The sequence below is a fragment of the Balaenoptera acutorostrata genome, chromosome 6, assembly GCF_949987535.1.
Source record: "Balaenoptera acutorostrata chromosome 6, mBalAcu1.1, whole genome shotgun sequence".
Classification (NCBI taxonomy): Eukaryota; Metazoa; Chordata; class Mammalia; order Artiodactyla; family Balaenopteridae; genus Balaenoptera; species Balaenoptera acutorostrata.
This window is the reverse complement of record NC_080069.1, coordinates 125,696,420-125,721,317: the sequence shown is the minus strand read 5'-3', so window position 1 is coordinate 125,721,317 and position 24,898 is coordinate 125,696,420. Positions and strand designations below refer to the sequence as shown.

The window sequence follows — 24,898 nt, the reverse complement described above, 5'->3', positions numbered from 1 at the left end:
ACCCCTCCTCCCCGGCTTCTCTCTCGGGGCTCCACGGGCACATAGGAGAGGGGGCAGGTGCCAACAGACGGACAGCCCTAGAGAGCCGTGAGGGCAGAGGTGACGGCGGCCAAAGATGCCGCAAGCACAGGGTGACAGGCCGAGTGCACCACGGCTGCAGCCGGGCGCGAGCCGCCACACACCACCATGCAGACTGCATGCGGGACGGCAGGGGCAGCAAGCACACAGCGGCCTCCCCCTGGCTGAGCACCGTCACCCCTGGCCTCAGCCAACCCCCTGGAGGCGGATGCAACCTGCCCCGACCCCCCCGAGTCCATGGTTTCTGCTGCACCCACGAGCAACCCCACCTACTTCCAAGCCAGGCCCCTCCTTATGGCCCCTGCCTCTGAGCCAGGAAAGGTCAGCTTCACAGCCCTCAACACGGAGCTGATTTACGCTGAGGGGACACTGGTCCCCAGCTCCACTGAGCGCCAGCTTCCACCGCCACACGATGGAGGCGTTAGGACATCATGCCCGCGGGCGAGGAACCCCTAAGAAAAGGAACTTACGGTGCACTGAGCACTGGAACGCCACCACAGAGGCAAACGGAGCCCAGGCCGAGGCCCACGTCTCCTGCATCCAAGGACATCACTGCCTCTGGTCAGTCACAGCACAATGAGGCGCCCCCCCCCCTCACACTGTGCACGTGTCGGGGGACCACACACGTGCCAGGGATGAGGTGCAGCAGAGCGTGGAACAAGCTGCTCTCCTACTCAGCTTCGTTCTCAAGGGGACCGATGACGGGGAGAGACAGAGAGAAAGGAGAGAAAGCCCACACACGCACAGTATCCTGGCCGCTGACACGAAGGCAGAGGAGGGCACAGAGCGGGTGGACGGGAAGGGCTGAGCAGAGCCTGTGCGAAAGATGCGGCCTGGTATTTCTGCAGCGTCAAACAGCCTTTTCTCAAAACTCAAGCTTTTCTGCTCCGATTGTGAAACCCTTTATCACAAGCATTCACTTTCTGTAGCAGGAATCTCGGAACCTGCTACTTTGCATGAACTTGCAGTCACAGCCTCAGCTCACTCTGCTCCCCGCATCTTCTCTGCCCCTTCACCTGGAAGGAGGCTCCGTCCACACCACCTGCACGGGCTCCACACAAGCTCGCTGACCAGAGCACACGAGAATCAGCGACGCTGGATGAAGGCCCAGCCCTCTGTTCCCTCCTGGGGCAGAGCCCCTCTTTCTACTCAGGCCAACCCCCCAGCCTGGTGCCCCCCAGCCTGGCCCCCACGGAAGATACGTCCAGGAAGGACCCTACAGGAGACCTTGTCCGAGGCCACTGGGCAGAGCCGAGGCCACTGGGTCTGCCAGTGGAGACAGAGCAGAGGGGAGACGACTGTGCAGCAGAAACCATGGACTTTTCGGGGATCAGGTCCAAACTCACATCCTGCAAAACCTCCCCAATTCTGAGCCCGTCTCATCACTTACCTGCCTCTCACTCAGAAGCCCCTACCTCCTCTCTCAGCCCAAGGCCAGTTCCTGTGGTCAGATGGTCCCTGGGGGGCCCTCATAAGCCCCTGCTGGACCCCAGGAGCTGGGAGAGTGCGTGAGAGGCCAGAGGGGCGGGTGCAGCTGGGCTCTGAGCACAGGAGGGCAGTGGCGAGGGGTGACAGGAAGCAGGAGAGAGGGGGACCAGAGCAAGCAAAGCAAGGAGCTTTAAGAACCATTTAAAGTCATGAAACCAACCGTTTCCTACATGTGATGTTTTCATGGATGGATATTTGCGTATTATTGACAAATTGGGATGTTTGAACAGCAGGCACACAACATGCAGACGGAGACATGGTTTTCGCGTTGTATGTTGGTTGCGTGACGTGAGTCAGCAGGTAGGTGAGGGTAAATCAAGAACAGAAACAGAAAACAAAAGAGAAAATGAGTCACCAACACAAGCAAAACTCAAACTCTGAATACTTCACTGGAAATTTTTAGGATTTTGGTAAACTTTGCATATTTTGCTTAAAATGTACCAAATCAAAACACATTTTTGAAATCTGTAGGTTATGCAGACAGGGGCATCATTTGCATTTCTGTTTGTAATGCAAATCCAAAGATGACCCACAGACACTTATTTTTTTATTTCCAGGCAAAGAAATCAATGTCAGTTTTATGCTTGCTTAGAATGTGTTCTCTACGTGACCCTGGTTAAGACTGTTGCTCTATGGTGATTTTTAAGTCGGGGGTGGGAACTGACACTCATATTTTTGCCTACGGAAAAAAAAAGTGCATCCACAAAGTAACATATGAAGTGACTACAATGGAGAAAGAAAAAAAGACACCGAAATCCACAAGACGGCTTCCTTTCACCTTTCCTCCTCCACGCAGGACAGGGTGAAGACTGCCCTCTGAAATCACTAGTGGCCGGGGCAGCTGAGCTTTCAGACCAAGCAGCTTCTCAGCCCTCCCGCCAGCCCTGCTGGGCGCCCAGGATTGGTGGTGGCTACTCTGGAGGTCTTGCTGGGATTAAGTTCTCGAACATCTGCAAGCCGCCCTCCCTCGAGTTTCCAGCAGCTGAGGGGCCTCTCTGTGGGGAGGTGCCCCTGGGAGACAGCGCGTCTGCGACATCAGCCGGGCACCCCTGCCTGCCCCTCCTGTGGGTGCCCTCCCAGCCGTCACCCCTCTGCCGACCCCCAGGGCTGTGTCCTTGCAGTTGGGAGCCCAGTGTCTGGATGCCTTTATCTGGGGCATAAAGACTCCTGTGCCCAAGGAGGTGGAGCGCCTGGCAGAAACCACACTGGGGAACTATTTCTGGGTGAGAAGAGGTGCACAGCAAAGGGGCAGCGCCCGGGCAGTGCTGCAAGGCCAGCAGCCGGTGGAACAAATAACCTTGCTTTTTTGTTAAAATGGCAGCTTTCAGCTTTTTGCCTGGATTATTCAGATCACTGACTTTTCAAAACCATGAAACATCTCACATAAACAAAAGAATACGTGCAAGTATATGTACACACACGTATTTTAAATAAAGGTAATAAAATATCCATATATTCATCATCCAGCTTAAAAAACAGAATGTCACCATTACTTTGGAAGCCCTTCCCGTCTCTCTCTTCCCCAGATGTAGTAACTAACCTTAATTCTTGTCAGTAATTGCTTTTCTTCACTGTTTTACCTCAAACTCTTAAAATGCGTTTATACTTGCCTGTCCTTAACTCTGTGATGGGACTAGACTGTACGCAGCCCTCTCGGGCTCAGGCAAACTTGTGCTCTGACTCTGAGCAAAGCCCGATTTTCAGAAGCATCCTCTTGATAAGGGTACCATTCACTGTGTCAATAAACCACTTCTGCTGCCGCGAACAAGGCTGCCATGAACATCAGTGTGAAAACGTCTCCAGGTTCCTTTGCCAGGCACCCTGGGCATCTGCACCTGGGAGGGTGCCGGAGCACACACGCCCGCCCCTCCAGAGAGGCCGCGCCGACCGACACCCTCGCCTGCAGCCGGCAACCTCAGGGTTTCTGTTTGACAAACGCTGGGTGTGGAACGGCATCTCAGTGCCGTTTCACTGTGTATTTCGTTGATTACAGGTAAGGTTGAGTATCTTTCTGTGGCCATCTGTGTCTTCCGTTTCGCCAAGACGCCCCAGCGTACCTCCTGCTCCCGGAGGAGTCTGGCACGTTCTGGACACTGACCTCCACGGCGAGCCGGGAAGGCCTCCGCCCTCCAGCCTTGCTCACTACGTGCTGGCCTCACGCTCTTCTCCCCCATGCATCTCATCCCATCTCATCTTACAGACTCACGATTCCTAGCCTTACGTCACTGGCCCGAGTCTCCTCTGGCTGCCCGCTGGACGACTCCTGGGAGGAGAGCAGGACTGAACTCTAACACGGACAAAGTGCAGCTGGACCGTCCTCAGCAAACCTGTCCCTCACAATTCCCTCCCTTTTCAGTGAATGACAATCCACTTCTCCAAGTGCTCAGACGACAAAGTTTGATGCCATCCTTGCCTCATCTTTCACACACACGTCCGACCCATCTGCAGCTCTGCCTTGAAATTACACCCAGAACTTGACCATGTCTGACCGCATCCCAGCTCCCAGCTCCTCTCCCGGCTCACAGCAGTAACGCTCGGCCGCACACACACCCTGCAAGGCCCACTACCCAGTTTTCAGCACTCACATCTTTGTTTCTGAGAGCTTTCCCAGGCCAGGACACAATACCCAGGCCCTAACATTAATGAAGGGTGAACTGCTGAAAAAATAATTCTCTGGCCCCCTCTCCCCAGCAGCCTTCAACCCACGGCAGACAGCGGCTGCTGGGAGAGCCCCGGGGTAGTCACGGTACCTGACTTGATAGCGCCTTTCCCGGGCTGCCTGCCTCTCCGCTCGCTTCCAGATGAACGACTTGCACCACATTCTTGTCTCAGGGTCTGTTTCTGGGGGAACCCGGCTAAGACAGCCCTGACTGGTCTCGCTGCCTCTGCCTGTGCCCTGCACAATGTTCTCAACAAAGCTGCCAGGGCTGGGGTCTTAAACGCCAGATCGTGTCACTCCTCCTCACAGAACCCTCCAAACCCTCCCATCTCACTCAAAAGAAAAGCCAAAGTTTACCGACCGCAAGGTGTTCACAGCGCGGCCACAGCGCCACCCTTCCTTCACCCCTGGGGGGTCTCTGCACTCGCTGCCCCCCCGCCGTCACCTGCTCGGATTCCGTGCAAGCCCAGACTTCCTGACCTGGGGTCGCGGTCTCAGTGACACACAATCACGGCTCCCCAGTGTCTCACACCCCCTCTGCTTTGCCTTCTCCCTGGTCACTGTCTGACACCATGTGTCTTTCCCATTAGAATGAGCAGGGATTTTCATCTTTTGTCCCAGCACTTAGAATAGTGCTTAGCACATGATAGGCACTGCATAAATATTTTAACGTGTATAAATGAAGGAATGTGATACAAATATCCTTCCCCTGTTCATGGATTGGCCTTCCTCCTTTTGATACACAGAAACTTTATGTTATACAATTTTTTTCCAGTTATGGCTGGTGCTTTATATATATTTTGCTTAACAAATCCCTCCTTATCTCAAGGTCTTAAAAATAATCTCTTGTATTTTCTTCTAAGAGTTTTAAAGTTTTTGTCTCTTATATTTAAGTCTTTTCATCCATTTGCAGTATTTTTGTGAATGGTGCGAACCAAGATCCAATTCCTCTTTTTCCCTGTACTAATCATCAGTTACGCCCACAGACGGTCACACACCGAGTTTCCACACGCGAGTGGGTTTGATTCCAGGCTCTTGGGCTACTCCACATGGTCTAAACTGCTACAGCTTTGCAGGAAGTCGCCTCCCTGGCACGGCACCCCAGGAGCACCTTCTTACTATTAAGTATCTTGGCTATTTGGGAGCCTTTACTCTTCCTTATAAATTTTAGAAGCAGCTGGTCAAATTCCAAAACAAAGAGACAAACAAACAAAAAGAAAAACAAAGTCATTGGTGTTTTTATTGAAATTGCATTGAATCTACAGATCAATTGGGAGAAACTGTCATCTCTATGACACTGACACTACTTATTAATTAACATAATGTGTAACTCCATCTATTCAAGTCTTGTTTAGCATCTTCCAATAAAGTTTAGTAGTTTTCCACAAAGAGGTCCTGCACGCGTACCTTGTTAGGTTTGTCAGGACTGCTGGCGCCGTAATGAAACGCAGCAAACTTACTCGAGCAATCTCACATTTAATTCGTTTTAGGTTATTCTGGATTTCATCCACAGACGGCTCGTCTTCATGGGCCGTGTGCCACCAGCCCAGCAACGACCCAGTGCACCGTGCAAGCGCTACACCCGGGGCCACACCTGGGCAAGCCTAGCGGGCACTGTCACACGGCTGGCCTGGCCCCCACACCGCTCGCCTCTGTCGCACCACTGTCTCTTCCTCAGCTCACCCCTCCCCAGCACATCACGGGATGGTCACTAAAAGTCGAGGAAAAACTCCAACCTGGTTATGGAGGGACTGGCTTAATATACTGGTGCAGGCCTCACCAGAGCCCCAGGCAGCGTCGGCCTGAAAGACAGCGGTGAGGCAGAGCTCTGGTGATGCGCCCGAGCCGCCACAGTGCGCGTGTGTGTGTGTGCGTGTGCGTGTGTGCGTGTGCGTGTGCGTGTGTGCGTGTGCGTGTGCGTGTGCGTGTGCGCGTGTGCGTGTGTGCGTGTGTGCGTGAAGTTGCTGGTGGTAAGGACCACAGGGTCCTAGGCAAAGACTACAGCTTGGTCAGGCCTCTGGAGGGAACGAGGTTTGTGGCAGAGGCCACCTCTGGACGTGGGAGTGGGCACCATGCGCAGGTCTAGGCATCACACGTTAACGTCCACCCCGGACACCTACAGCCGTAGGGACACGGAAACCCCATGCGCCTTAGGCTGTGCGGACAACAGGTGCCAGCAAGCCGCCGTGCTCCCAGCCCCCGCTCACACGGCAGACCCACAAAGGCAGTGACCGTGACGGCTGGGACGAAGGCTGATCCAGCCGCGGCCGCTACTGAGCGCCAGCTCCTTGTGAGCAGGGACCGCCTTTAGGCCTCCACAGGGAACCACGCCTGGAGCTGTCACTCAGCCACTTGGTGGTAAGTTGCCTACCTGAGAACCCTTCACCCGGAAACAACAGTGATTTGTCTCAGCGGGGATCACTCATATCTTGGGTGCGGGCCTGCCTCTGCTGATGCACTAGCGTCAGAGATTTACCAACAGGGGATGCCACATGCCATCAACTCAGAGCAAGCGGAGGGGGGGCAAAGGAGCAGGGGACCCAGGACCCACCGGCATGTCACCCTCCACATCACTCAGGAGGTGTCGCTCTGATAAAATGCTGAGATGGCCTCTTACAGGCACAGAAGAGAGCTGGCCTGGTGGGGCACCTCAGGGGGTTTGGGGTGCTGCACTTCAAAATGAACTGACGGCCAACAGACATACTGGGTGCCCGACCTGTAAACCGCATGGATCCAGGAAGCAAGGGGCCAAAGCGGAGGTGGCCCCTGCCACCATGACCCCAGCAGCCCGCTGGGACTTTGCGTCACCATCCCCACAAATTCAGGCTAGGCGCATCTCGGGGTCCTGACTCAAGCAGGCCGGAGACCACTGCCACTGTGCGACACAGGAAGGCCATGGTGGCTCCTGTCGCTCTGGGTTCCCCAGAGTTCCCACGCTGGCCAGGGTGTGAAGGGCAGAGCTGCCCCTGCACAGGGGCAGGGAGGTCTGTCTGGAAATCAGGGGCCCCCGGGGCCTTTCTAGAGGTTCCTGGGACCAGTCTGAACTGTGCCTGGACCATCACAGCAGCCAGAGCCACACGGGGTATGGCAAGCAGGGCCCGGTCTGCACAGCACAGAGGGCTGGGTCACCTGGCAAGACCAGCGACCAGAGCAGCAGAGGGCTGGCCACAGGTGAGGGGACCCCGGCGATGACGCAAATCCCCAGCACAGCAGCAGGTGCCCCGCTCCTCCTATCAACCCTCTCCTCCCAGAAGTCGTGACTAGCACCACCCTGAAGACAGCAACGGGACCCGACGTGAGGTGTGGGCAGAGCCAGGTTGAGCCAGGGCTGCGAGCAGATGACCCCACCCTGCACGTGGCCCTTCACCCGCAGCAGCGCAGGCGGCCAGAGCTTGCTTCGCCTGCCCTCGGGGCACTCGGGTGTCTGGCAATCGACGCCCCGGGCACAGCCTTTAGCCGAGGACTGGTGTGCACAGAGGTAAGAACTCTGCAGCTCTGAGGTGTGACCCGCCCTGTCTCCAGAGCCCCTGGGGGATGACCCGATTCACCGGCACCTCTGGTCCTTCTCTCCTCATCCACCTCCCCAAACCTCTCTCCACGGGTTCTGCCTCAGAACACGTCCTAAGACATAACTTTTACAAGAACCCTCACCTTGGTGACTGTTCCTAGATAATTCAACCTAAGAAAAATAAATGTAGTTTTTGCCATTTAATTCTAACCTAACGTGTTGTGCTTAAAGAATACCGCTTTATGACTCAGATTCTTTCAAATTTGTTGAGACAAGTTCATGTTCCAGCCCTCAGTCCGTTTTTAGATATAATCCATGTATTTTAGTAAGAATAAGAATCTCCAGCATGTGTACACACACACACACACACACACACACACACACACACACACACACACACACACACACACACACACCCCCACGTATATGTAAAACAAACCTAATACTTTAAAATACCCTGAACTCTTACTGGTTTTCGTTTGTATCTTGTTGGCACCAGCTGTTAGATGCGTACGCATTAGATACCCACAAATTTAGAAGATCCTTATCTTCCTGGTCACTTGTTACCATGGAGCTCCCAGGTGATTCTCAGGCCACCAGCCTGGAAGACCTCCAGGGAACCAATTTCTTATCCAAGAAAAAGCATTTGCCGAGAGGACGCCCACCCCCCAAACTCATCCCCACACTCGCCTCTGGAGAGGAGCTTCCATCTCCAGAGCTCGTGGGGAATTCTGCTCCGGAGGAGGAGCTAACACCGTCAGGGCCTGGAGGCTCAGTTAGGGAACACCTCTGGAAGGAAACCACTTGGGGCCCTGCGGGGGCAGGAGATGCTACTTACCGCAATCTCTGTTACTAAAATATCAGTAATACTTCCCAACACAGTGACAAAGTCAAAGACGTTCCAGGCGTCTCTGAAATAGTTCTGGAGAGAAAGAAGGGCAGTTAGTGCTGGGGCCGGTGAGGGCTCTGCCAGACAAGGAGCTGCAGGAGATGGCCTCTAGTCAAGAAGGCGGCGAGTGGACGGACGCGCCGCCTCAGGTGGGAGAGCACAAGGTCTTGCATCCAGAGGGAAGGAGCCCGGCCCCACCCGCTTCCAGGAGCAGGGCGGGCGCAGAGGTGCGGGCAGACCCTGGCAGCCCCCTCCCTGGGGCCCCTCCGGGGTCACATGTGTTCTGGGGGTTCAGGGAATCCCCAGCTCCAAACGGTGGGCCCCCGAAGGTCCCCTGAAGAGGGGGAACCAGAATGCAGACACCTAAAGGCCAGGAGGGGCCAAGGCACGTACCAGCACCCCGAAGGCGATGATCTTGAGCACGCACTCCATGGAGAACATGGACGTGAACACGATGTTCAGACACTTCAACATCAGCTCGTACTCGTAGGGCGCGTCATAGAACTGCCCGGGGAAAAGGTACCGTTGGCCCCAGGCCTGGCTGCCCTGAGACACCCCACGGGGCCCACGACGACCTCCTGTCACACATGCCTGCTGCACGGGGACCCCCTCCCGGTTCCCCTCGTCTCCCAGAACCTTCTCATGATCTCAGCCCGTGGACGACTGGGGGCCCAGGGTTGTGCGGGCACCCTGAGCTGACCAGCACTCGGGGCGATGTCCACTCCCGCGCATACCCCAGGAGGAGGCCCGCCCTCCGCCAGGCTGGAGTCGGGTTCCCGCCCCACGGGCGCCGGCATCCACCACGCGGGCCCCACGCACCTTCATCATCAGCACCACAGTGTTCAGGGCTATCATAGCCATGATGAAGTACTCGAAGGGCGGCGAGACCACGAACGTCCACGTCTTGTACTGGAACGACTGCTTGTTCTGGGGCATGTACCGCGTCAGGGGTTTGGCGCTGATGGCGAAGTCGATGCAAGCCCTCTGCACAGGAAGGAAGCAGCAGGGGGAGCTTGGACCCTGCGGAGCCCCTGCACACCCCCCGCCCTCGTCCAGAAGGCCTCCTCCGGGCAGCCCTCCCTGCTCTGTGCTGGCCAGTGGTTCCCACGCAGAAGGGGAGCCCAGGGCCCCTGCCTACACTGCCCACTGGAGAGCCCGCGAGGAGATGGAGTGGGAGGGGAGGCGCCTACCTCGTTCTTCTCCAGGCTGCATTCAGACATGACCTTGTCCCCCTGCTCCTGGAAGGTGATGATGATCAAGGCCACAAAGATGTTGACGAAAAAGAAGGGGAAGACCACGAAGTAGACCACGTAGAAGATGGACAGCTCCATGCGGTACCCAGGGCTCGGGCCCTGCTCCTCATACGTGGCATCCACCGAGTGTTTCAGCACCCTGGGCCAAGAACCAACGCCAGGCATCAGGGGAGCCCAGGAGGACACGGCCCCAGGAAAGACAAGGCCCGTGTCACAGGTGAGGGCTTCTGCGGCTGAGCCCAGCGGCGGTGCCACGTGCGGCCAGGCCTGCTCCTCAGGGTGGCGTGGCTGCCGGTGGGGCCTGTCCCGCCAGTAGGGCTTATACTCAGGGCTACTGGGGGGACCTCCTAGAGGATGCCTCAGTGTGCCTGAGGTCCTATCCCCCGGAGGAGAGGTGGGAGAGGTCCAGCAGTCCTGCACTGCCCGGCTCTCTCCCACCTCACGCCAGGTAACCTGCCCACACCCAGCTTCACCTGTCGCCAAAAAGCCTCGGGCTGAGCAGGTTATCCTGGCAGAGCATCGATCCTACCTTCTGAAGGGTGGTCTTCTCAGCCCCAAAGGAAGCCCCTGCCATCCAGTGCGGCACTGAACACACGCACCCCTTGGGCTCCCCTTAACTGCGGCCAGAGGCCAGCACAGGGAGACGCCGAAGGGCCCATCTTCCCCCCGGCCTCCAGCCACTAAACAAGGATTTTCAGGAGGTCACGATGCTGTGCTCTTGGCTTAATCCCCTCCTGCTCCCCAGGCTGCCCGCTCTTGAAGGGCAGGGCCATGGCTCACCCGGTAAGTACAAGAGCCTGGTGGGTATTTGCTTAGTGACGGACGCAGAGCCTGAGCTCCCCACTCTGGCTGCCCCTCTGCTCTAGCCTGACCAGCCAGGGGGCACTCACATGGGCCACCCTTCCCCCGTGGACACCGTGAACAGCGTCAGCAGGGCCCAGAGCACGTTGTCGTAGTGGAAGTCGTATTTCTTCCACTGCCGCGGCTGAGCTTCCACCTCCTCCTTCTCATAATCCAAATACTGGCCCCTGGGGGTAGGAGCACAGAGGAAGTCAGAGGTTAGAGACAAAGGATCCAGATAAACCCCTGTGTCTGCGGTCAACTGAATTTTGAAAAGGGTCGTCCATTCAGTGGAGAAGGAACGGTCTTTTCAACAGACGGTGCTGAAACCACTGGGTATCTGCGGGGAAGAAAACGAATGTGGGCCCCGCCGCACTCCATGTACACAGTCAGCTCAAAATGGATCAAAGACCTAAATGTGAGAGCTAACACTGTAAGACTCTTAGAAGAAAACACAGGGGGCCTCAGAAAAGAACAGATAAATTGGACTTCATCAAAATTGAAAGCTTTTTTTGTGCTTCAAAGGACATCATCAACACACAGAATGGGACAAAATATTGAAAATCATCTATCTGATAAGGGACTTGTATCAGGGCTATATTAACAATTACAATCGGTTATAAAAAGGACGAACAACCTAATTTAAAAAATGGGTACAAGATCTGAATAGACATTTTTGCAAAGAAGACATACAAATGGTCAATATGCACATGAAAAGAGGCTCCACGTCGTGAATCATCAGGGAAACGCAAACCGAACCACAATGAGATACCACTTTACACCCACTAGCACGGCTATAATTACATTTTTAGAAAGGAAAAGAACAAGTATTGGCAAGGATGTGGAGAAATCAGAACTCCCAGACACTGCTGGTGGGAATACAAAATGGTTCAGCCACTTTGGAAAACAGTCTGGCAGCTCCTGAAACTGATGAAGAGAATCACCATGTGACCCAGCAATCTCACTTCTACGTTTATACTCGAGAGAAATGAAAACACCTATCCACAGAAAAAGCTGTACACATGTTCAAAGCAGCAGTAACCACAACAGCCAAAATGTGGAAACAACCAAAATGTCCACCAACAGATGAATGAACTGGATCAGTACCGTGAGGTGTACCTTCAGAAGGAATAACGTCTGACCATTAAAGGGGACGAAGCACTGCACGGGCCACAGCACCAGTGGTAGAAGCGGGGCACACAAGGCCCCAGATCACATGATTCCGTTTACGCGCAGCGTCCAGGACGGCACCCACACAGCACCAACCCCCCCCTCGCTCCTCCCCGAGGGCTCCTCTCCTGTCTGCTCTGCTGGGGCCCAAGGCCTCAGGGGCACGGGGGAGTGGCTCCAACCCCGGGGCGGCCCTCTGACCTTCGGGCCCAGCCTGGATCTCGCGGGCTGACAGCGCGCCCGGCAGTGGCCACGCTGAGCTCCCTGGGTGTGTGGGCAGGAAGGGCCTGTCCTGCCCAGGAGGTGTGGCGCTGGGGACAGCGGGGCCGCCCTGCCCAGTTTACCTGCAGTCCCGCTCCAGCTCCTTGGACTCGTCGGTGCAGTAGAAAAACTTCCCCTTGAAGAGCTGCACCGCGATGACCGCAAATATGAACATGAAGAGCATGTAGACAATCAGGATGTTGAGGACGTTCTTCAGGGAGTTCACCACACAGTCAAACACCGCCTGGGGGAGGGTGGAGCCATGAGGGGCGGGGCCCAGGCCCGTGGCCCCCCGCAAGGGTCTGGACCGGGCCCGCTGCTGTGTGTGGGAGCTGCCTGCGCTGTCCTCCTCTAGAAGGGTGACCCTGGACTGGATGCGGCGGGCAGGAGGGGCTGGAGAAGGCGGCGCAGGCGGGGGGGCCAGATGCCGAGGGGGACCTGCCGCTGGGGCTGGGGTTAGGCCACTCTGCCGGGCCATGGGCTGACGTGGAGGGGAGGAGGGGGGCCGGGCCGAGGACCACGCCTGGCCCCTGCCCATCGGTGGGAAGTGGGATGCGGAAGCGGTGACGCGGAGGCCAGCTCAGGACAGGGACGTGGGGCATGTCCACGAACCAGAGGTGACTCCCGTCTGTTACCACTGCCCGGGCCTCCTCTCAGGGGCTCTCACTGTTCTCCAGTGAACCTTTCCCTGCCGCCCTGGCCCTGGTTCCTGCTGGCTGTGCACAATGGCAGATCCACAACCATCTCCCGAGACCCCACCTGGCACACTCCAGACACAAGCAGCTGCCTTGGCAGCGCAGACCCTGCCCATCCACCCCTGGAGCCTCCATCACCCCCGGAGCCGCCCCTTCACACGCGGCTCTAAGCAAACTGCCTGCCGTAATCCCACATCGCTCAGTGTCTCCACGGCCCGCGTGTCCGAGCCGCCTCTAACACTACTGCACACGGTCTTGGAGGGTTGAGTGAGTTTAGTACAAGCTCAGCAACAATTAGACTGTAGCACAATTCTAAAGCCACACCCACGCTTCAGGGAACCCCTGCCCTCCCCGCATCTCCCTGTGAGCCCACCTCTCTCCGCAGCCCTTCCCCCTGCACTACAGCTGCTGACGAAACCCGCTGTCCCATCGGGCGCCCCTGGGTTGAGGAAGAGAAGCCTTACAGGACACTGCGGAGAATGAGCCCCCTCGGGGAGGGTCGCGGAGCTGAGAGCCCGCCCCACGCACGCGACACCGGGCCTCCCGAGTGTGGGGCCTCCCCTCAGCTCCGCTCATCCCCACCCCACGCAGCAAGCTGCAGGGGACCAGGCCAGTCACACATGTGCACCCCACAACACACGCCTACATGTACACGTGTGCACATGCAGGCACACACACGCACAGTCTACATGTGCACGTGTGCCCACACGCACACATGAGCACACACACCCCCCCCCGAGGCCCCACTCCAGACTCGCACCTTGAGCTTGGGCAGCCGCTTGATGGTCTTGAGCGGCCGCAGCACCCGCAGGACCCTCAGGGACTTGATGGTGTTGATGTCTTTCCCTTTGGAGCCTCTAGAAGGGAGAAGCCACCCATGTAGACAGGCAGGGCGCACACCTGTGCCCAGAGGACCCGGGGACAGGGCAGCCTCGGCCCTGCAGGCACCACAAGCCAGTGCATCTACCCCTACGGGCTGCCTGCCAAGGCCTCCTCAGAGTGGACAAGGGCCGGGGCCAGGTCAGCAGCACCTGGTGTCCAAGGAGAGCTGAGCTTCTGGATGGGAAGAGCCCCTCCCCCCCGGCCATGTCGTTCAGCACTCCCACCCACCCCGACACCAGCTTCCTCCAGACACCATGCTGAGACCCCCAGTGGGAATAAAGCGGGGAGGCCGCGCCAGGACTGCAGGCCCAGCCGGGGCTGGGCTTTGACTGAAAAGGTATTGCAGGTCAAATCTGATGGCCATGTCCTTGGTTTGGTTTCCTGGCTTTGAAGGCTTTTGAGAGTTCAGTCTGAGACTCCTTAGGAAAATTTGTAACAAAGCAGCCTTAAAAAGAACTTAAATGATCAGTCACTCTTCTCGCTGCACTTATACAAATAATCAGGCCAAGTTTAATACAAACAAATTAGTTTTACTGTGATTATCGTTGGTAAAAAAGTGGGGGTATTGTAGAGAGAAAAAAAGATGTTTGTCCCTTTAGAGATATTAGATTCTAATCCTAATAATTATCTTTAAGGTTTTGCTATATACCTGTAAACTGGGCTGGATCCTGAATTCTTCCAGTTTCCTCAAATATCTGGCTATGACTTACCAAACTAATGTTTCCAATTTTCTCCCACCTCTCTGATTTGAAATCAGTCAGAAAAACAATTGCCCTGAAATCTCCCTGGAAGGGACTGCACCAGGTCCTTCTCACTACCCAGATGGCAGTAAACTTCAGGGACTTGAACCTTGGATAAACGTTTCGCAGCTGAAGAAGCCCCCACATTCCCTTCTCTGGTCTGATCCCCTACACTGGTCTCTCAAGCCCTGGAGCAGAGAGGGGCAGCGGGCCGCAGAGGGCCCCTGGCAGAGCCTCCTGCCGGCCAAGCCCCTGCTGGTTTCAGCAGGCTCCATGCTGGACAGCTCCCAGGTCCCCAGCGCGGTGAAGCTGGGGCCGCCTCAGCCCTGCTGCCCTGCCCGGGGACTCTGCACGGCCAGGCTGGCTGAGGCGAGGACCAGCTCCCTCCGTGCTGCCCCCACTCACCTCACCTCACCTGCCACCCACATGTCACAGAGAAAATCCATTTCCGAGCCTCCCTCAGGGATGAGGCCACCTCCCCGCCTGCCTTTCCCTTCCCCCTCCCTCTGTGGGAACCCAGAGCCTCAGTCATCCTTCAAAACAAAACCAAAAACCCCCATCTCATCGTGTACAAATGCTGGAGACCTCCGAATCGAATTGAGAGGAAGAAAAGTAGCTGACGTGGACGTAGACTGCTTCGGCCCAAGATGACAGATCATGACTTTACACTTCAATCGTGAAACTCTCCTTTTCCTGTCCATTACTCCCGCGCTGGCACGGAAAGATCACACCCTCATCTTTATCTCCCAGACCATTACTAATGGGGTTAGCCTTTCAGACTGCTGGATTCGTCACCAAAGATTCCGACCTATCCCGACTATCTACATCAGACTTGTCTCCACTCACTAGGAGACCCCACCAGCAGCACCCATCTTTGCAAGGCATTTAGGAAGGCTCTTTATTTCAGGGGAGGAGATTCTACTCCCACATACACTAAAAACCTGACTGACCCCTGGCTTAAATGGGTGAATGTAGCAAACGCTGTGAATAAATCCATCACTTGGTTTCAAGTAAATATGCACAAGGAGTTAGTTTAGGAGTAAATATGCACAAGATATGATCAGAAACCTCTCCTTAACTCTTGAAGACATTGCAGATTCCCCTGCAAATATCCTTAGACTCTCTGGCCAAAGTTGGTCCTAATAATAGGACAGCCCTTGGTTATCTTCAACTGAGCAAGGAGTTGTCTATGCTGTGGCCAACACTACCTACAGTACCTGGATTGACACTTCCGGGGAAGGTGAAAATCAGTTTCATGAGATCACTGAGCCAGCTACTTGGCTCAAATGTGTGACTTCTTCATGGGGTTTTTCTTTGATTGGTTTGGGTCTTGGGGACCATGGCTCCAAAGTACACTTCAAACATTAGGAATTACCCTGCTTATAATGCCCCTGATGTGTTTGTGTTTGTCGTATTCTCTCAAAAACTTTAAATACACGTTTGTAGCTGATAACCACTAAGTAAACGGTCTCCATTCTGACTGGAATGTCAGAAAAGAAGCAAAGAAAATGACCAACATAAGGATTATGAACCTGGAACTGTGATCCGTGAATGTCATAGGCATTAAGCAAACACATCATGATCTATGGATACCACATCAAAGATCAAAGCTGCAAAAACTACACAGCAGGAGCTAAGAGTGGTGCTAATGCCTGTGAATAAAAAATACTGCCTGCCATATCAGTAAACAAAGGACGTTGCAGCCATCAAGCCATCACATTCCAGCCACCGGATGGTGAGCCCTGAGGGAGCTCAGGATGCAGGCAGGATGCCCCCCCCCCATCCAGCTGTCAGCCAGCCCCTTCCCACGGGGCACCTCAGGAGACTCAGGGTGAGAAGCACAGGATACTGGCCCAGACAGCTGAGGTACATATCAAAGGAATGATTCAATGAGCCCAGACACTTGCATGTCCCGTATAAAGCAAAGCACTAAATCCCTTAACTTGAGATGCCTGGTTTTCTTTAGTTAACGGTAATCTCTTGACATTACGACTACCTGGGCTCTGTTGCGAAAACTCCTGTACATCCAGGCTCCACCCGCCCCCCCCCCGCCCCGCCTCTTTGGGGCCGCCCTCTGAGTTGTCTGAGACGCTGTGTCCCGGGCTTAAATCCTCAGTTTTGTCCGCCAAATAAAACGTAACTCTCAACTTCTAGGTTGTGAATGTTTTTTTAGTCGACACACCTAAAATTTTGATCACATCTCTCAGTTGGGCTGACAGTTTGATCAGAAGGGGAGAATTGTTAAAAAAAAAAAAAAAGAGGAGGGGGAGAGGGAGGGAGAGGAGAAAGAGGAAAAGGAAGAAAAAGGATAAGAAGGAAAAATAAAAAGAAACAACAGGCCCAAAGCAGAGCCACTCGCCCCCAGGACAGCGAACCAGGACTGAATTGCAGTTTCAGCCTTTCCCAGGAATGGAATTTCTGGACTTCCCTGGTCAGCACCAGTGAGGTAACCTTGCCTGAAACAATCCTTTCTTTTCTTTTGTTAATAACCTTGCCTGGCTCCCTTTCTATAAAGGCCTTCAATTTTGTACAGCTTCCATCGCGTACAGCCTTTCTACTTACTAGACGGGATACTGCCTGTTTCATGAATCACTGAATAAACCCAATTAGACCTTCAGATTTACTCCGTTGAATTTTGTTTTATGACAATAGAGGGTCGGAGATGCTGGGCATTTCAGGGAGGCGTTGTGGAAAGGAAAGAGCAAAAAAGCCCGGTTTCCAGAGGAGACACGTGGGAAAGTGCCTCCGGAGAGCCAACATCCTGACAGCCACGGTCACGCAGCTCCCACCCAGAGTGGGCACTGCCCTCCGGGCCCAGGCGCCCAGCCTCCAGCACTCAGTCAGCATTCCCTGCTCACCAAAGGGGGGGCCACGCCCAGCTCCAGCCCCCAACCCGGCCCCCAGAGGTGAGGCGGGGACATGTGGCCCTGGGGACGTGGCTCTGGGCAGCATGCAGCCCAGAGGGTGGAGGGGAATGAGCGGAGGCGAGGCGTGGTGATGAAACGGCCCACGAGGGGCCGCGGCGCGCTGTGATGTGGGGACAGAGGGAAGGCATTACCCCATGAAGCTCCTACCGAGAGGCCAGCAACAGGAGACAAAGAGAAGAGAGTCAGTGAGGAGGCCTCCCCGTGGGCTCAGAGGTGACCCCGTCCCTCCGTATCCGCGTCCATCGAGGGTCTTACTTATCTCTGGATCTCCCCCCTGCTGCACCCGAGCACCCAACGCCTGCCTCACGCCCGCCACCGCGTAGGGTCTGAGGGAGCCGATCCAGGCCCAGCCACAACAGGGCTGAGCGCCGCTCACCAGGGGGCCACAGAAAATGGCGGAGCCCCCCAGCTGCGCCCGCCCACGCTGGCTGACCAAGCAGCGCGGCCGCGTCAGGGCACGAAAAGCTTCCTGAAGGACCCGAGAGGCAGACACCACAAGCAGAGGCCTGCCTATCCACTTTCAGAACCATGGGGTGTGTCAGGGACAAACGAGCCTTGAGGTCCTCCCAGCCCCACAGCCCAGCCCCAGGCACAGAGGGACCGAAGACAGACCGTCATGGAGGCCACTGGGCCCCTTCCTCCTTCACCCCCCACACTCATCACGGCTCTGGGGACTGCAGTCCAGCAAGAGTCAGAGCAGACCTGGGTACTTACGAGAAGGCAAACGCCACCAGGGCCCCACTGACCACAATGAAGTCCAGAATATTCCAGAGGTCCCGGAAGTACGCACCAGGGTGCAGCAGCAGTCCCAAATCGATCATCTTTAGGGGAACAACACACTTTAATGAGCAGAATATTTCAGAAAAGGCAGAGCCAGAGCCCAGAGACGTGGTTACGGGAAGGGTGCCGCACGCTTCATGTCACGTCCCATCAGGGGAGGGGACACAGCCCTGATCATGCCTATCATGAAAGGGGACACGGCTCAGGTCACATCCTGTCAGGGAAGGGGTCACGGCTCAGGTCAAGTCCTGTCAGGGGAGGGGTCACAGCTCAGGTCACGCCCTGTCATGGGAGTGGTCACAGCTCAGGTAATGGCCTCTTAGAGCCTCAACGGGTGTTTGGATCTCCATGCCTTTGACCCCATGACCCTGCATGGTCATGACTGGCCAAGATCCTGCCCGGCCCCCAGCTCCTGTGGAGCCTGAGTGAGTCTCTCCTCCATCGCTGGGCTGCAGGCACACGCTGCCCGGAGCACGCCGCCTGCCAGACCCTCAGACTGCCAGCCCCGTGCGGCGAGAGGAAGAGCTGCTGGATTCTGCGCCTCCTGCAGCGGCACCTTAATGTCTCTGGGCCTCCGTGTCCTCGTTCGTAAAATGAAATGGTAACACCTCCCCCAGGAATTTGGGAGAGAATTGAAGTGAGTGCTGTGTACACAGAAGCCACCCTGAGTCAGCACGTGGGCACCCCCCGCCCCCACCAGCTGCGCTGCCCGCGCACCTGTGTGGAAAGCACAGGCCACTTGGCAACACCTAGAGAAGGAACGAAGGTCACAACAACACGGTCATTCTCCATCTAGGATCAAACACTAGTGAGTCCTCTACACCCACCTGCCGTGATCTTTGGGCCTTGAGGCCACCGCCCTGTCCCTGCTCTCCTTCCTCCAGCCGAGGTCCCGGCCTCCGCCTCTGCTGAGACCACCCTGCATGGGCTGGGCTCACACCGCACAGTAAGGGAAGCCTGTCCCCTCAGCGAGAAGGGTCTCCATGAGCAGGTAGTGGAGACCAGGGCCAGCGCTTGCGAGCTCTCCAAAGGCTGACGTGACGCTGTGGCGAATCCTTAACAAACGTGGCCTTGTGTCTCCACAAGACACAACCTCTACCTGCGGGCTCATGTGCCCTCATGTCACCACACGTGTGTGCACGCCCAGGGCACACTTGCCACGTGCCTTCATCTCAGTCACGAGGGGGATGAGCAAAGCCCTGTGGTCACCAGGGCAACCACACATCTCACCTTTATCACCATCTCAAAGGTGAAGACGCCTGTGAAGATGTAGTCCATGTACTTCAGCACCTGGAACCAAAAGGAAAGGCTTTTCTCAAAGGCGAGGCCAGAAGCTCGAGCGGGGGCAGGAGCCTGAACAGACCACCCGTCGGCCTGGGGCCTGTGGGCAGGGTCTGGGGAGGGCAGGGGAGGCCAGCGTCCCTGTGGGAGCGCACCCCTGCAGCGGCAGCCCTCCCTCCCGTCCCGGGCATGTCCCCACTCTTCTGTGTCCCCAGAGCCTCCACAGCCCAGTGGCAGCACTCACGTTGTTCCTGGGCGAGTCTGTCTGCACGGGATCCTCAGCGGCCAGGGCAATGCTGCTCAGGGCGATGACCACGAGAATGACCATCTCGAAGTACCGCATGGTCACGATGTAATGGCAGAAGCGGCGGAGCCTGGAAGGCAAAGCACGGGTCACCGAAGGCCCACGGAGGGCTGGGCTGGCCCCTCCCCGTAGGACGAGCTGAGTTCTGGGAAGTGTCCCTGTGGCCGGGAGAGAGCGGCCAGGTGACTGGTGGGGACCAGATTCCTGGGAGGGTAGGTGGCGGAAAGGCTGCAGAAACCCTGGGCAGGGCCAGCCCGCCACGGCTTGCAGGCCAAGTTGGTCTGGCCCGTTCGGTATATAAAGTTCCACTGGGGCCCAGCCAGGCCTGCTCGTCTACCTGCTGTGGGGCTGCCGTGCCCTGGACGGGCTTCCGGCTCTGCTGTGGGGGGTGGGGGGGGGGGGGAAGAGGCCGAGCACCAACAGTCCCGTGGAGAGCAGGTGCCTCTCGAGCCCCAGTGCTGGGCGCGGTGCCCCCGTCGGAGCCGCCAGAGCTGCGTGTGTGCCCCTGCCCGCCTCCACTCACCACTATTCTGCTCTGTTCAGGCACATGCTGGGCTGGGACACAGTGGCGAACAAGACACCAGTAAACGTAAAGCAACGGGAGATGCTCAGGTGTTGACACACACTACGACTCAGCAGGAGACAGTGACCAGGAGGCCAGCAAAGGCCCCGCAGAGGGAGAGTGAAGCCGATCCTGGGGGACGAGCGCACGAGGCAGACGTCGCTCCTGCCACCTCGAGGGACGTGCTCACGGGGGCCCCCCTCCTGCCTCTGCTGGCCCAACCGCTGCCCACCAGCCCGTCCAACCTGCTCCTCTCGCCAACGCAGAGTGTTCCCAAGGACACCCACGTCTCTCTGTCCCTGGAAGGGACTGGACTTTATGCCTGTCTCCTCCTCATCCCGACCACCGGTGTCCAGCTCCAGCCCGCACACTCCCCGGAGCTGCCCTTCCCAGGACCCCGAGAGACCTGCTGGCACTTCTCCCTCCTAATTGAGACGCTTTTCCTTCCACTTCCACGACACTCCATCTCGGGCCCTCTTCCATCCCAGCCCCCTTCCTTCTGATCAACAGCTGCCGGTCCATCTTGCGGCTGAGTTTCCACCCTCACTCAGACCCCCAAGTCCCCCGGCCATGTGCCACCTGCCAGCTGCCCCGGGCTCCACAGGGTCTGTGCTCACCACCCCCCAGCGTGGCCAGGCCCCCAGCCGTCAAGCAGAAACCCTGGCTGTCATCCTTCACATCTCCATCCCCTTCCACATCTAATTTGCCATCAAATCCTGCAGATTCTGCCTCCAAAATTTCTCCCCAAGCATTTCATTCCCAAACCTCTCCACTCTGACTATCCTCATCAAATCACCACCTGAAAACCGCGGCCACCTACTAAACGGTCTCCCTGTCTCGTCTCCGGTCTTCCCACCAAAGGGCTCTGCTGAAGTGCAGTCTAACCAAGTCACCACTCACCCCCAACTGTTTACAACCTCTCAAGCTTCTTAGGGCTCTCGGTGTCACTTCTACTTCTCCACAGAACACACAACAGCGCTGTCTACCTCTGCGCTTTTCCATCCAACTGTTGTTAGCTGTTCTGAGCCTGATGTCTTTCACTTCTGGACCACTCTAAGTTCTCTCCGCCCTCCAAGAACAGTGGTTCCTGCCTCTTCATCTTAACTCTTTACCCTTCAGGTTTCACCTGAGATCTCTCACCTCCTCCAGGAAGGCTCCCCTGACTCTCCCCACCTGCTCCAAGACACCAGACCTCCCTGCTTTACCGTCCACGTTGTACTCATTTGACGGACACCACCCGGTCGGTGCTGGAGGCCAAGGCCTTATCCGTCTCTACCGCCATCTTACTCCAAGCCCCTAGCAGAGCAAGCTCCCCACAGACGTATGCTGAAAGGAGGAACGTGGGGAGGATGGACGACGGGGACTGGTGGAAAGACTGCTGGATGCCCAGGGCAGAAGGGCTGGCTGGACACGTGGGTAAAGGACGGAGCACGAGCTCCTCAGACCCTGCTGCGCTGCCCCCCTGGGTGGTGTGGTTCCGCCTTTGCTCTGCCTGCGTCTCTGCCTGGTGGGCTCTCACGACCCCCGCCACGTCTCTGTTCCAATCCCACTTCATGTCAGCAGCCCCCACCGTCCACATCTCCAGTCCCCGCTTTGTGCTTCCTCTTAGGCCTTCCCTCCATGAACCATCTCATGTCCCCTCCCTAACGTCCTGTCTGCTGTCTGCCTCTCCACTCGCTTGTAAGCTTAAGAACGGACGGGGCCCTTGTCCGTTCTGCTCATGACCGCGTATTCCCAGCACCTAGAACGCTGTCTGGCACATGAATATTGGTTGAGCTAATGAAGGCAGGTGGACTGATGAGTGGATGAGACTCATGGTGGCGTAAACAGAGGGGAGAAAACGTGGACAGACACATGGGTGACTGTGACGCACCACCTGATGGAAGGTGGGCGGAGGGCAGCACATATGCACTATGGATGTAAACTGGGTGTGTGTGTGTGCAGAGGTGAACTAAGGCTGCAGTGCGGGTTAAGAGCAAGGCCCTGGGACCAACCGTCTGGGTTCAAATCCCAGCTCCGCCACCGAGATGGACGGGCTGTGTGTCTGGACACCAGCCTTCCCTGTGGCTTCGTGTCCTCATCTGCAAAGTGAGGTGACAGTAGTGTGTGCTTTGTGGGATGCTGTGGTGACCAGGATATTAACACACGTAAAGGGGCAGGTCGCGTCTAGCACACGCTGGTGGCGTGTACACGTGGATCATGGGCCACGGACAAGAGGACGGCACAGGGCACGGGCTGGTGACAAGACTCACAGGTTGGTGGGGCTTAAGCAGAACATGGAGCTGTAAGGCACGATGGGCCGGGGGCCGCTCCTCATCACATCATCAGCTTCCACCTCCTTCTTCCCTTCTGCTTGGCCTTCCAGGTCCACGTTACCACCTGCAAGGACACGAGGCCACCAAGTCAGGGGTGTGGCTCATAAACCCACATCACGCAGGTCTCGCCCCGGGGCGACAGGCACTCTCCCAGCTCCAACCTCACAGGTCTTCGTGGACCCACCCGGGGAAGGGCGTGCGGCTAAGAACACAGCTTCGCATGAGACCCCTCCGATCACCGTCAGGCCGCCACTGAGGCGAACGGTGGCAGGGCTGTGCCGGCGCTGAGGATCTGGGCCGTCTGCCGCAGAGATCCCGAGACCCTTCCTCACCTCTCCCTTCACCAGGGTCGCTGGGGGAGCAGCGCCAAGCCTGGCGGGCGTCCCTGGCTGTGGACTTCTCTGCTTCCCTAGGGGCCACAAATCTAGATGTTCTAAGAACACCAAAGCCGCCTTCAGCCCCAGAGACCAAGGCCAGTAGGTTCCCCCACCCCAGTTCAGGGCTCACCCCTCGAGAGAACGCATCCTGGGCTGCCTGGTGAGAGCTCCCGCGGTCGCTGCAGGGGTTTGGGGGCAGGGCCAACAGGGCAGCGAGGAGAGGGGCCGGCCTGGCCTGAAGCTGCTCTCCTGAACCTGCTGGTCAGGCCTGACCCGCCCACAGGGCCCGCAGAGGACACTGGCCCAGGGCGGACGCGGGCACTGCCGTCGCCCATACACCCGCTTGGCCCTTGTCCCTCGATCTTCATCCCCCCCTTCCCTAAGGCCCATCCTCTGCGCTATCAGCACCCCCTCCTCCACTCGGCACCCACAAATCAAAGTCCCCAGGTTAACATGGCTGTGACCACTGTTTTTAAGTAGATTTTGCTGTTCTGCATAGTATGTTTCTCACAACAGTGTTTCATTTTTAACTATCCTAATGTACGTTTCCATTCTTGCGGGTAACAGTTCCTGAGACCCCAGGGACGCCAGGGAGGACAGTGCAGTGACTTGGAGCCAATGCCCACTGTCCACCTCACTTTTACTTCTTGGAAGAAGCATAAAGGCAGAAATGAGGGCGGTTCCCTCCAGCATGTGTGAAGACAAAGGCTCTAAGCTTCTCCCCTGGCTGCTGGCCACTCTGAAGCCCTGCAGGGAACAGCCGGGCCAGAGAAAACAGCCTTGACCTGACCGTGAAACCAGCCTGAGCCACAGCAGCTACGACGCTTCCTAGACTGTCAGCTGCCACCACCCAGCACCATTCAATTCCCGGCTGAAGGCGTAAACTATAGCATCTTCTAAGAAAGCAACTGGGCAAACTTATTTAAAGTAAAAAATCCTGTCTATTGATTTAATTTGTACAAAATTATCTCCTAAGGAAATCAAGCATGCACACAAACATCTGTATTCACAAAGGTGTTTTTTATATAAGTTCTTTTACAATAACAAAAACTATGAAAAGTATAACCATAGGAGATCGACTAAGTGTGCAATACTTACAGGAAGCATCATACTATGAATACTAAAAATGCATACAGGGCTTCCCTGGTGGTGCAGTGGTTGAGAATTTGCCTGCTAATGCAGGGGACACGGGTTCGAGCCCTGGTCTGGGAAGATCCCACATGCCGTGGAGCAACTAGGCCCGTGAGCCACAACTACTGAGCCTGCGCGTCTGGAGCCTGTGCTCTGCAACAAGAGAGGCCACGATAGTGAGAGGCCCGCGCACCGCAATGAAGAGTGGCCCCCACTTGCCGCAACTAGAGAAAGCCCTCGCACAGAAACGAAGACCCAACACAGCCAAATAAATAAATAAAAATAAATAAATAAATAATAATTTTTTTAAAAATGCATACAAATAGTTTAAATGACTTATTATAGGCTTTAAAGAAGAAGCTTATGATAAGGTAAGTTAAAAAAAAAAAAAAAAAAAAAAGACAGGCTACACACTTGTATATCCCAGATGGGCTCAACTATGAAAAATAACATATACAGGGAGAGAAATAACACCAAAATAACAGTAACTGTGGTGATCTCCGAAAGGCTTTCTGATAATAATCTTAATTCTCTTCACTATACTTTTAACACTAAAATTGTTTTTTCTGTGATGAGCATGTGTAATTTTTAAATTAAGAAACATTTATTATTTTAAAACCACAGCTTTTCAGACTCTTCCACAATAACAATTAAGCAAACCCAAGGACAAGTAAACTGGGAAAAAGGAACCAATATACACTGAATGAAGAATTTTTCTGCTCAAAAGAAGTGGAACAAAGATGCCAGAGCCTGGATGG

At 55.9% G+C, this 24,898-nt stretch overlaps 1 protein-coding gene across 1 annotated transcript in view; it reads right to left on the bottom strand.

The window, feature by feature from the left end:
• CACNA1B (calcium voltage-gated channel subunit alpha1 B) overlaps positions 1-24,898 on the bottom strand; it is a 186,297-nt gene that overhangs the window by 33,258 nt on the left and 128,141 nt on the right. Inside the window, exons 21-31 of the mRNA XM_057548592.1 lie at positions 22,570-22,696; positions 19,696-19,825; positions 19,401-19,460; positions 18,105-18,211; positions 13,602-13,698; positions 12,230-12,390; positions 10,766-10,903; positions 9,813-10,014; positions 9,442-9,606; positions 9,016-9,126; positions 8,572-8,655 (exon numbers count right to left, since the gene is read on the bottom strand). Of these exons, the coding sequence (XP_057404575.1) occupies positions 8,572-8,655; positions 9,016-9,126; positions 9,442-9,606; positions 9,813-10,014; positions 10,766-10,903; positions 12,230-12,390; positions 13,602-13,698; positions 18,105-18,211; positions 19,401-19,460; positions 19,696-19,825; positions 22,570-22,696 (1,382 nt within the window). The remainder of the gene's footprint in view (positions 1-8,571; positions 8,656-9,015; positions 9,127-9,441; positions 9,607-9,812; positions 10,015-10,765; positions 10,904-12,229; positions 12,391-13,601; positions 13,699-18,104; positions 18,212-19,400; positions 19,461-19,695; positions 19,826-22,569; positions 22,697-24,898) is intronic.